Source organism: Cibotium barometz, chromosome 1 (genome assembly GCF_041138505.1).
Source record: "Cibotium barometz isolate CiBa-2024 chromosome 1, ASM4113850v1, whole genome shotgun sequence".
In the NCBI taxonomy this organism is placed as follows: Eukaryota; Viridiplantae; Streptophyta; class Polypodiopsida; order Cyatheales; family Cibotiaceae; genus Cibotium; species Cibotium barometz.
The window spans coordinates 34852015-34865468 of NC_141046.1; the positions used below are offsets into that span (position 1 = coordinate 34852015).

At 36.7% G+C, this 13454-nt stretch overlaps 1 protein-coding gene across 1 annotated transcript; it reads right to left on the minus strand.

The window, feature by feature from the left end:
* Positions 1 to 6009: 6009 nt before the first annotated feature.
* On the minus strand, positions 6010 to 8711 carry LOC147641919 (peroxidase 49-like). The gene is made up of 4 exons (XM_086790592.1): positions 8359 to 8711; positions 7795 to 7992; positions 7005 to 7167; positions 6010 to 6425 (listed from the first exon to the last, which is right to left on the minus strand). Exons 1-4 carry the CDS (start codon positions 8638 to 8640, stop codon positions 6010 to 6012), a joined length of 1059 nt encoding a protein of 352 aa, XP_086646718.1. The 5' UTR covers positions 8641 to 8711.
* Positions 8712 to 13454: the final 4743 nt, after the last annotated feature.

Genomic DNA, 13454 nt, shown 5'->3' on the forward strand with positions numbered 1-13454 from the left:
CTCACATACCGTCTTAAATGACGCTCTTATCCAAATGTTGATGGAAATGAATGCAAAATTTGACACTATGGCTACAAGAATTGGATTGGTGGAAGAAAAGTTAGCCCAACCAACAGGTCAGCTTAAGCATGATGATGGTCATGGTGGTCATCAAGGAGACAAGAAACCTTTTCATGGAACAAGTCCGAAGAGAAGTCAAGAACATATGCAAGAGGCTTTTACAAGGGTTACCCAATGAGAATCCTACAAAGAATGCCACAAGTGGGAGTCATGGCGGAGGCTAGAAGACCTCTCATGGGGAAAATGAGGCCTACATCTTTCTAAGCTCTTTCCAAGCTGGTCCTTCTCAACTACGTGGAAAGCAACATACATCTTGGTCTAAATAATTGGAACCAAGCCTTGGAGAACCCAAAAGAGTATCTTCACATTCCAAGGAAAATCAATCTTCTATGTTTGAAGAAGAGTTGTATGTTGATGGTGATGTGATTGAACATGATTGGGTTACATATGTTATTCACTAAAAGGCAAAGGGAAGCTCATGATATATGGATGGAAATGCCTAATTTCATTAAGAAAGAGTACAAATACTTTGCTCAATTTATCAATTCCTACATGCAATTCTCAATTGATGAGGATATTGATGAAGAGGATGTTGATGCAATGCAAGCAAGGAGCTATGCATCGTCAATGCCTAATGGTGGAGGAGAAATGAGCACTAAGATGTCCTCTAGGCAAGATTTCTTTGATGCAAGGAGACAAAGGTCTCAAGCTATGATAGTCAAAGTGCAGACTTATGGATCTCTTGTTTAACACTTCATATGCAAATGAAGTACATAGCCTTCAAGCTAATTTGCAACAAGGTTATTAGAGTTTTGGTTCTATTTTTAGGAAGAAGAACTTGCTTCTACCATTGATGCACCAAGAGGGGACAAGTGCATTAAGGATGCCTATGCAGCAAGGTGGGACAAATGAGTTTGATATACCCATGTATCAAGTTGGTGCACATGATGAGGCACATATTCATCAAACATTATTTTCTTTAAAGGGAGTGATTAGAAGAAGACAATGTGCAATGATTGATGTTAAAACCTCTACAAGGGTAATATATGTGAATTATTGGTACGTATACTTGGTTTTCTCTTGCTTTGAGGAGTGGGGATAGAAGATCTACTATGCACTCAATGTTGCAAGATTTTGGCTTAAGAAAATGCAAAAGTGGCTCCCGGGGGGGGGGGGGGGGGGTTACTCATAAATATGTAAGCGTAGCACGTGGGTTCAACATAAGGGATTTTTAAAATCCCCTTTTTACACATTTTTTCCATACAGAAGGGTACCATTTAAAGGGGGTATTTACAGGTTGAATAGAAAAAGGGTGTGTTTTATTCATGAAAAAATCAGAGATAAGGGATTTTTAAATTAGTCCTTGAACGCCCAAGATACAAAGGGTTTACATATATCCCTCGAGAAAAGTGGACTTCCATTCACTATCACATTTGGTCATTGCATAGAGTATGACTGTATGAGTCTTTATGCACACATTGTGGGTGTTGAAGTGGATGAGACACTTGTTGTAATTTATGGACAATAAGAAGATGAAGATACTTCGTTGTTGCCAAATATTTCTTCACAAGTATCCAATGTATGTAAGCTGAAAATGGGTATGATGGGAAATCTTTCATAAGTGATTTGATTAAGGAATTTTCAGCTCATGATATAACACCACGAGATTGTGAGGACATGGTCATTGATGATGACATTTTGGATGAGTACTCATGATGGCAAATGGGATGATGACTCATTTGTTGGTGATACATGTGATGACCATGCCTTGGATGATCATGGCATTAGGTGACACATTGAGTGATTCGTGGAAGATTCATGAGAATGCATTGTGTGATCCATTTTCAAGTCCAGCTTGGAAGAGATATGATTCTCTTTTTTTTTACTATGAAGGCTTAGAAGATGTGCATCATGATGCAAACAAGGGAGAATTGTCTCATGACAAGATTGTCATACATGTGCTCGGGGGTTCACTATATGTAAACTCTCTATATCATGTCTATTCAAGGCCTAATTAAAAAACCCCTTATCTGTAAAATTTTCAAGAATAAAACACACCCTTTTTTTATTCAATTTGTAAATACCCCCTTTAAATGGTACCCTTATGTATGTAAAAAATGTGTAAAAAGGAGATTTAAAAAACACCTTTTGTTTAACCCACGTGCTACACATATATTTATGAGTGACCCCCCCCCCCAGAGTACATGTGTTGATGATCATGCATATATGGGTAGTACACATGTTGTTCATGGAGATGATGATAGTATTGAGGTGACATATTCTACTCCTATTGATCATGACTATCACATGGATTTTACACCTATTACACTATTGATGATGAAGTATGCATTGCATGCCGATCTTCAGGATGACACCTATACTTATGGAGATGCTAGTTATGAGGCATGTGCCTTTACGATTTGTGGATGCCAATATGATTTTGTGGTCTATGGGAATGGAGCATTCACTTTCACATGCATCATATGTCACTTGAGATGCATGATATATGATTATGTGGCACGCCATGGTACACCACAACATTGTGTGGCCATTAGTCAGGATTTCTATGCGATAGGAGGATTCGGTTCTATGACCATTGATGATGGAGTTCCTCATACTAAGGTGGTGTTGAATTTATGTTTCGGATTGTTGGATGGGCCGTTATTTCTTCCTTTTGATCCAGAAGGTCACACATTTGTTTCATGGTTGGATCATCTACATTGTGGTTTTCCATTCGACCTAAGAGGATTGGGTAGTCGCGTCGCCAACATGGGTTTTCTATGTTCTCTATTCGATCTAGGGAGTTTGAGAGCCATTGCTTTGGATTTTACATGGCTCGAATGTACATTTCGTCCATGCGGTTGCAATTATTACCTCATCTTCGGGTTGATACTCATAGCTTTTCCATTTGACCTTGGTGGTTGGAATAATGGTCACATTGTGGATGACAAGGCATTTCAAAAGGATACATTTTCATTTGACCCCGGTGGTGGGATTCATCTATGAGAGAGATGTTTACATTTTAGTGGATTTACTTGTGGATGAGGATGCATGGCAACCACTTTCTTAGGTGCAACAACAGCTTTATTATGTGAGGATGTGGTTGGGCCATTTGATATTCATTACATGGGCTTTTATAACTCCTACAATGGAAGATGTGCATTCTGGAATTTTTTGGACAGATTTGGCAGAGGCACTTTTTGGAGTCTTTTGGTGATCTCAATGAGCTCTAATGGTGACTATGATGGTAGTTTATGATATGTAGATGCTTTGGCATCATGCACATGTCATTTGGGGCTCATTTTGAAGTGTTTTCATGAGAGATTTGCAAGTGGTTTTGACATCGACATGGGCTGCCATAACAGTCCACTATGCTTCAAGAGGACTTCTTTCATGATTAGAGGGTCTAGTTCCACATTTCTCATGGATGAGGCTACTTGAAAATATTTGGAGTATGTGCAACAATATGGTATACTTGAGGAAGGTGTTTCTTGACCAAGTGGCCTGATTGGTATGGAGATATGGAGAAAATGGGCAATACTTGGAATTATAGGCATGCTGTAATTTCTCGGGTAATTTTGGTGAGGTCCATTGTTGGGGTCGATGCTCTACTCCAACAAGCTTCAATGGTCATCACAATGGAATAATATGATGTAGGACATGTTTAGCTAAGTGTATGCATCATTTGCGACCTATTTTATGGCATTTTTATATGAAGAATTTTTCAAAGGATTTCATCTACACAACAAGGATTGCCACAACAGTTCCACACATATGCATTGGAGATGAAGTTTCATGGACTTCCTTACATTTGGAGAGCATATTTGGTACCTTCACCACTTCCCATTGATTTTATTTGTTCAATTGTAGATATCTTGTATTATTTTGAGGACAAAATCTTTGGGAAGGGATGGTTTGTAATGAAGCAAAACTAAGGTCCACAACATGTAAATAATGGGCCATGGGCAAGGCTACTATAAATAGGGCCTTGGGTTCATTGTAGAGATCTTTTTTGTCATTCATATCTTGGATACTTACATGTACTCTTGGCTTCTTTCTTGGAGATGGCCTTTCATGGTCTAGGGCTCATGGCAAGCTTGATAGCCATCCTCATGGTGAGATGTTAAATCACTCGAGCCTTATGAACATACCTTCTTTGCTACATGTGCATAAGGATTTGTTCTATTTTTATCATAATCACATGGATTTCTCATGTGTTTTATGCACATCAAATAGATGCTCGATTTGGACTTTATGTGTTGATTTCTTGATATTTGGTCTAGATCCATTTCATGAGCAAAGAATGGACCACATAAAGCTAGATCGATAGCTTTGAAAGTAGACCAATGTAGCATAGTTTGTGAGACATGTATGAGCAAAACCATAGGTGCTAAAAATTCAAATAAATGTGTTGTAGCGTAGTTTGTGACACATGTATGAAAAAACCATAGGTGCTAACAATTCAAACAAGTGTGTTGTGATATTTAGTACACAAGTACATAAAATGATGAAAAATGTGATTATTATGCATAATAATAAGAGAATAATTTCTTTATTAAGGATCTTACTCTGTGTGTGTGTGTGTGTGTGTGTGTGTGTGTGTGTGTGTGTGAGAGAGAGAGAGAGAGAGAGAGAGAGAGAGAGAGAGAGAGAGAGAGAGAGAGAGAGAGCACATGAAACTAGATCGATGACTTTGAACGTAAGACCAAAATGTAGCGTAGTTTGTGAGACACGTATGAATGAAACTACATGTGCTAAAAATTCAAATAAATGTGTTGTGATATTTAGTTACATAAATATGTATATTAATAAGACAAGAATTCTTTATTAAGGCTCTTAGAGAGAGAGAGAGAGAGAGAGAGAGAGAAAGAGAGAGAGAGAGAGAGAGATTGATTTATAACTAAATATAATATACCAATGTAAAATGTTTGTTATAAGTATCCATTATTATTGTAGTATATTATACTATGCATAATAGTTCACTTTATCATCATTAATAGTTCACTTTATGATTAACATTTCACTTTATGCATAATAGTTCATTTTTATTATTGATTAGATTAAACTACTATGCATAATTGTTCACTTTATGATTAATAATTTACATGTATGCATGTAAAATTAGTTGCTCCTTGAATCACCAGCCAAATTTTAATGCATTTTTATGCCTTTGTTTTGATAAAGCGGACCAAAAATCTTCACACTTACTCATCCTTATCATATTCGTGTCTATTATACTTCTAGTACTATAAACTCTTTTATTTTTAATAAAACTACTTCCAATTTGATGGCACTTGATTCATATGCATACCGGATAAATGATGTACATTTGGGCACTTTGGTCTAGATAAAAGACATGAAACGAATGTGTACATGGAAGGAGGTCGATGAAAATGCAAACGAAAATTGGAGTACAATACTGCCCTCTCCTGAATAGTAATACAAGGCCACATTCAAAGGTTAAGACTTTAACAAGAGCCTCTTCATCAATAGAAAATTAGGGCCACATTGTAAGATGTTTTATAAAAAAAAAGTTAAATCTGTATGATTAAAAAGATATTACAATCTGTCTTCACACTCTTGCAACAACAGGCATAATGGCTCTCTTTACTCAAAAGAGACTGTTCAAGGACCCCCTTTTTCTCCCACTATATCTACTTTAGTTCTATATGGGTCCTCTTATTATTAGTAGTAGGTAGTGTGCTCCTCTCTCACTAGCAGTCCACTTTCTCTATATTATTATTACTATTAGACTACTCAGTGCTTCACTTGTTTTTTTCACCCACTATATCTACTTTATGGGTAGTAGTAGTAGTAGTAGGTAGTGTGCTCCTCTCTCACCAGTGTGGATTCTCTTCTCTATATTAGTATTAGTATGTAGTCTACTTTGTTGTTTTCTTTTTCTTTCTTTTTTTTGCCCTAGTATTATCAATATCTAGTATTTTGCTACTAATTGCTATCATTGGGAAGCCTACAGTTGGTTCTAATCTCGCCCTGGTCACTGCCGAGGATCCCAATTTGCCCCATTTTCTCCATGGCGGTGGCGAAGGCAAAGAAGAAGGCGGCTTCATCAGCGGTGAATTTGTCAACGATGGGCTTCATGGTAGAGCAGTTGAGGAGCTGCTGGTCGGCGTGGATGCTCACCCGGCCCTTCTCGAGCGACGTGAAGAAGCCGTTGTCAAAGGTGTCCTGCGTCGTGTTGTCCAAGGCAATCTGCACATCATCATCATCTGCACCCGATTGTGGGCACAAACTCTTCAAGTATCCCACATACGCTGGATCCGAGTACACTTCATTGCTGCTGTTGCCGTAGAGCCGTCTCCTCACGAAGAAGCAGTGATTATACCCAATCGTATGGCCACCACCTTCTTGCCAACATACACACACAGCGAGCAGCTTTAATTCAATTTTTGATCGGTTATATCGCCTGAAACCCTCGTTCTAACTACTTGTCATTAAGGATAATGATCTGCTTACGACTACTATTTCTCCTAAATGGAGTCTATTAAATACACAGCCCAACTCTTAACTCGAATCATTATCCATATTTGTCTACTTCTCTACAATGGGTCAGTGTGCATTTCAAAGTCATGCTTCGAATGTGCATCAGAAAATAGGAAATAGAATATTGATTTTAGTTGATTATTGTTAATTCTCTTCACGGTAAATGAAATTCTTACCAATAAATAAAATGGAAATATTATATTGCTTTCTTTATATAATTCACCGTGTGGACAATAATTGTTATCTTGAGCCTCCATGAACGTAATATATATTATTCTTGAGCCTCAATGAAAGTAATACTTTATGGATAATAATTGTTATCTTGAGCCTCAATGAAGGTAATATATATTATTCTTGAGCCTCAATAAAAGTTTATTATTCTTGAGACTCAATGGAATAAATTATGTATTATGTAAAGAGGATTGAATTATGGTGCTTACCTATGAGAGCAACCACATCTTGTATGTCAGTGATATTTTGCTTTGCAAACTTCTGCAATATTGTCTCCAAGGGCTCATTGGTGCCAGGAAGAGCGCTAGTGAGGTTGGCATAAGAGGCCTTGCTGTCATACCTTCCCATGGGAACATTCCATGTTGTGCAAAGCTGTGTGATAATTATTAAACATATATGTAATCAGCTTAGGATCAATAATCTACTCATTCAACTAGAGTGATAATTATTAAGCATATATGAAATCAGCTTAGGATCAATAATCTACTCATTCAACTAGATATGAGCACACGCAACCATGCATACTTACCCTCCCCCCCTTTCACATTAACATAAGAACCCCTTCACATGCATTAACATAAGACTAATACATTTGTGTGATGAGTAAAATTGGAACTCATATTCACTCACACTTAAGAGTCCCTTCATACATGTGTACGTAATACATATACATGCATGTATATGTGTCAAGTTACTATATTTATACACACGTGCATGCATGTATACATACAATGTATATGTATGTATACATGCATGTATGTTTGTCAAGTTACTATACATACATATGCATGCATGTTTGTCAAATCACTATATTTATACACACGTGCATGATGCATGCATACATACAATATAATTAGTAAACTCAAACTTGACATAATTTTGAAACCTACACTTGATCACGAGTGATTCAATTATTACACAAATTTTATCAAATAATGTTCAGTACATGATTATTTAAAATATTAAAATATATAGAGTGATTCTGGTTTGGGAGCTTACGTGTGATGGGCAGACAGCCTGCACTCCGGATCTTGCAGCCAAAGCAAGGATATCTGCACAAGACACTTGCACTTGGCATTGTTGTGTGATGGTCTCTTTGATTTTGTCCACAAGCTCGAACCCCCTCACCGAGTGATTATTCCCAGGTGATAATTTCTCCCCATTCGAGCCATCCAACAATATAGAAGCATCACACCCCTTAATGTAAAATTAGCATTAAACCAAAACAAGTATAAGTACCACCTATATTTGACTGCTATAAATAATAGTTTCTCACTATTTCAGTACATGAAATGGCAATATCTAATTAACCCATCTTATTCTGGTCGTAATTAGCGCCAAAACTTTGGCCATTCGCGTTAATTCCATGATGTAATTAATGGTTGCACCACACTTTGTCAGCAGTAACTAATTAACTGCGCTTTCTCTAATCTCTATCACCTAATGCGTAATTAATTGATCGTAAAGAAACAAAATTCATGTAGGAAATCGAAATTCATTGATGGGTTGTACAAAGGGAGTTAGTAAGAACTGCTTGAAATCAATAAAATTATGGAAACTCACATGGACAAAGCAGTCGTGGAAATACAAGCGCAAGAGCGAGGCAGCCATCCTTTTCGCGTCATACACAGCCTGGTAGACCTCCGTGGTCACCACCGCTTCAATGCAAGCTTTCTGTTCTGCATCGATAGTGTAACGGTTTCCGTCTTCAGCTAAAACATACCCTTTGAAGCTCGAGTGATTGCAGATGGAGGCATGCATGATTAGGCAGATAATAATAATAATTAACCCTAACCCTAAACTAGCGCCCGAATTAAACTTCCGCACCAAGCTGGCCTGCAGCATTATTACTACTACTGATGTTTGAAAAAAAATCAATCGGGATTAAGTAAAAGTATCGAGATAGTTAAGCGAAGATTACGTGCTGCTGGTTATGATTGATTTGAAGAGGTTTGATTCATATTTATAAGTAAGAATAGAATCTGAGATCAAATCCCGGCTTTGCATCTGAGTTTCCGATTATTTTTTTCTGCTTCAAAGCAAAGAAATGGTCAGACGTCACTTGGATTACCATCCCGGCTTGTCGGAAGAACGGTCTCCTAACACAGTATTAAAAAAAAAACCTGTATTTTCCCACACAAGATAAAAGCAGGAAAAAAAACAGAACAAAAATATATTAACGATAATTCTCACCGCCGCCAGAAAATATTAACGATAATTCTCACCGCCGCCAGAAAAAAAATATATTAAGGATAATTCTCACCGCCGCGAGAAAATATTAACGATAATTTCGGATCTCTTTTCAATATCTCCTTTCAGTAACTAATATCGCCAAAAAAAAAAAATCTCACCGCCATAACATCTCTATTTGGGTGCCCTTCACTTTCTTCATTTGATATTTCTTTTTTCTACTTTTGCCATTTCTTTTTTTTAAAATTAGCTTGAATTAGTACATCACAACACACACACCCATGCGTGCCACTGCTCGCATAGTGAGGGCTTGAACCCATGACCTTGTCTATCCACTTAACTAACTCGAGGTCGGCAAAACTTTTGCCATTTCATTGACATAAAAGGTTTTATTAGCAGTGCTGTTTCTTCATTCCAATGAAAATTTGAAATTTAAAAAATATATTTTTGTTTCTCCATTTGATATTTCTTTTTTCTACTTTTGCCATTTCATTAACGGTTTTATTAGCAATGTTGTTTCTTCATTCCAATGAAAATTTAAAAATATATTTTTATTTTCGTGAACACAAATTTAGAAGGCTTCCAAGTTCCTACTAAAATGCTACCTGATAATAATTAATTAATTAGTGTTGTTTTATAATTCCCACTTTCGAAGATTTGGACTATATTTGTTAAAATTGGCTCGATAAAATCAATAAAATGATCTAGGATTGGACTATATTTGTTAAAATTGGCTAGATGAAATCAATAAAATGATCTAGATTTGGACCATATTTATTAAAATCGACTAGAAAAAAGCTTGTATTACTTGTAAATTTAGTCTATATTAGTGAAACTTGAGAAGAATTACCCTTTTGATTTAGACTATATTTCACTAATGCAAGAAGAACATGCTCAACAAATAATAACCTATATTTCTATTGGAGAGATTTTGAAATACTGGTTACCATGTGATTATAAGGATCATTACTTAGTAATTCTACTATTCAAAACTGTATCAATCAGGACAGTTCCTAAACACTACCAAATTTAAAATCTCATACTATATTTATGAACACATTCATGCCACTTAGGAGCTCGAGTACATAGACATTGAAAACCTCTTAGAAGTAGTAGTGTTGAAAAAAACTATAAATTATAATCGAGATTACATTAGAAATCATAATCAGCAAAAAGTTCATCTCCAGCAGTGAAATTCTTCAATGCTTCTAGCCATAATCATCTACATGTACATTTCTTTCTCTATGCTTGTACCATGGATGTAATGATGGTGAGAATACATAACACACATTCTCTCTTTCTTTGTAATCCTTATAGCTATTTATATAACCAGCCACATTTCCATCTTGAACATCACCGACAATGTAAACTCTGTCCTCCTTAGGACACACACTAGGGTCCTCAATGATCGAGTACTTTTGTGCTCTAGGATTCTCTACACATAATTTTATCCAATTATCATAAGAATATTTTGACCCTCCATAGTGCAACAAGGTCCTTCCAGCTTGCACATTTGAATGTATAAACAATCCAAGCCCAGCCCCTTGGATTGAAAAAGGTTTAACCATGTAAGCCACATCTTTATAGAAGATCTCTGCAACTTTGATGGGTAAATGCGGTGGTCGCATTTCATCATCTTTGATATGGTATTCACACATCGAAGATATCTTGATTTTTCTTAAAGCCTTGAATTCTGTGAAAAGAAAAAACACAAGTTAGTCTTTACGTAAACTACATACCATATATAGCATAAATGTTACATGCTTTCTCCTACACATTTGAAGGGTTCATGAAAAAAGAACCTAGTTTCTCCATGGCTGACGTTGATAGAAATCTTTTAATTGCAATATATAACTCTTAGCTGCAGCTCTTGTGATGAAGCTTTTTTTATACCCTAGTTGTTGAGCATAGAGCATTGCTTCCATGTCTTTTAGTGGAGGAATTATTTGCAATATCACTAGTTGTCTACTACTTAGATTAACAGATGGAGCACGAATTTTACTTCTTGTTTCCAAATCAGTATATGTTGTGTGTCCTTGACATTGACCCGATGGAGTTTGTCTGCTTGATGAGCTTGAATGAGCATCTTGTCCTCCTTCCCTTGTTATGTTCTTGTTCATCTCATCCCATTCAAGAATCACCTTTTGAAAATAGTCATATAATGAATGACCATATTGCACTGGTTGTTGCCCATATCTATTGAAGGTTATAACATCACGCACATCTTTTGCACCATCTAAGTACAATAGATACTGCAACAGATCCTCAATTAAAATGTTATCTCCTTGATCAATATTGAAAGTGGTAGGAAAGATACAATTTTTTGCTGGATTCAAACAACCTTTATAAGGGTTGTCTCGTCAATGAGCACAGTCCTTTCCAAAAAAACTTTCCACTCCATTGGCACCATACCTTTAGAAGAGGTTTAAACATTGCTTCAACCCCAATCTTATCTGGCCTGTAAATCTTCTCCTTATCATATTTGTAGCACTCTTCTGGTCCCCAAACCATGAAAATGGCAAGTCCTTTCTTGAGTGTTTTGTCAAAGTTTGCACTATAGAAGACAAAAATTCTTTTGCATTGCTGTTGACCATATCCCAACATTAAATCTCATAAACGCAGCAACTTCAGTATCCACTTCCTCTTCATCTTCAGAGTCTTCCTCATCGTGGAGGAACACAATACAAGCACTGTCTAGTATTGTTTGCTTTTCTACTCTCTCTCAGTAGCGTTTAATGTCATTAAACTCTTTTTCTTTGCTGACGATTGCTTGTACCAATTGACTAGATATGGCAAGTCTTACATAAGTGTCTATTTCATTTTTGAAGTCCACGCTACCAGTCTCCATCACATACTTGCCAGCCACATTCTCTAAAGCATTCTCCAATGCATACATTTGTTTTCTTGAAACAAAGACAAGTAGAATAAACTGCATCGGATCAGAGACAATGGACATTAGACCCTTAAGTAGTTGCTCAAACTTCTCAGTGTCCTAAGAGATGTTGTGTGCACCATGTACTGCATCCAATAACAATTCCAACTGCCATGGGATCTTGGTAAATATTATGAATAAATTCAATGCCTTCCATGTTAGGTCCCACTTGAAAGATACTCCATGACAAAACACTAGTACCAAAAGATTGACCTAGACTTTCTTTATGTCCCATTATCCATCTAATGTAACCCTTTGCAGCTTCTGGCAATGGTCCTGCCTCTTTTCCTCATGCTAGTTTCTTCTTTATCCAAGTATTACAACAACCAACAATTTTTTCATATAGATCTAGTGTGATGTTGTAATACTCCTCACACTCCTTCCAAGATCTTTGAGCTCCATCAATTGAATTTGCATTAATAAATGGCACCACCTCATCTTGCAAGACCTTGTCTTCTTTCATTTGCTTTGATCTATCGGCCATGTCAATGTTATCAATGTCTGATTTGCTCTTTACCAATAGAGTTTTTCCAATAAAGAGCAAATCAATGTCTGATTTGCTCTTTATCAATGTCTGATTTGCTCTTTACCAATAGAGTTTTTCCATCAAGCATCTCCCCTTGGATTACTCTAATCTGCTACTCATCCAACCCTTGTAAGCATCGAAACATTGTGCAAGTGCTTGGAAACAATTAACAACATGGATGTTGAATTTTGCTTTTGATCCCATGAAGTAGTATTTCTCATACTCTACCAAGCCTGATCTACCGGCACTGCTCTTAGAAGATAGTTTTTTCTTTTTTTGATCAAAGTTGACAAACAACACATTGTTAGAAATAGTTATTGGCATGGATGTGCTTGACCCAGATCCTCCTTCAACACCACCTCCTTTGGCACCGGAATATATTTCCTATCCTCCTATCCGCCGTGGTTTCTTTGTTGGGTTGGGTGAATCTCTTGAATGAGCATCGGGCTTGAGCTTTGCCTTCACTTTAGCATAAGAATCAATTATTTACTGGATTGAAGCTTCCTCAACATCATCATCCACATTCTATCCTAATGTTGTCATATTGTAGGTGTTGTCTGTCATATTTGTAGGTGTTGTCTACCTTCATTTGTGTGTCATCATAAGAACTAGGATGAAGCAAAAAAGCATTGTCTTTACCCACATCCACACGAACACATGGTACACCTTGCTCTCCAATGGATCCTTCTTGTAATCTAATCACAGACCCTTCACATTTGTAGGTTTCAGTGTTCGGCTTAAGCACAAAAAGTTTGATGTTCTGCATTCGTTTTCCATCTTTATTATGAAAATCCAAGTACCAATCCCAAGAACTGTTGTCAGTAACTCCATCATAAAATTGGATTCTTGCTTGTGTTGAGTTAGATGTCCTCTTAGTCATGTTTGAGGCCTGTCAATATCAATAAAAGATAGTAAGATAGTAAGTACATACATAATTATATTCTCGTTAGCAAGAAGTATGTGCACATTGACTTGTAGGAGTTAGATCCTAGATCTTCCTACAATGCTAAG

Bases quoted from the DNA above. Each gene is read 5' to 3' on its own strand.
- LOC147641919 (XM_086790592.1), bottom strand. From the start codon at position 8,640: ATGCTGCAGGCCAGCTTGGTGCGGAAGTTTAATTCGGGCGCTAGTTTA. The intron at 7,168-7,794 runs GTAAGCTCCCAA...ATTATCACACAG, and splicing joins AGGCTGTCTGCCCATCACAC to CTTTGCACAACATGGAATGT. The intron at 6,426-7,004 runs GTAAGCACCATA...GTTGGCAAGAAG, and splicing joins AGATGTGGTTGCTCTCATAG to GTGGTGGCCATACGATTGGG.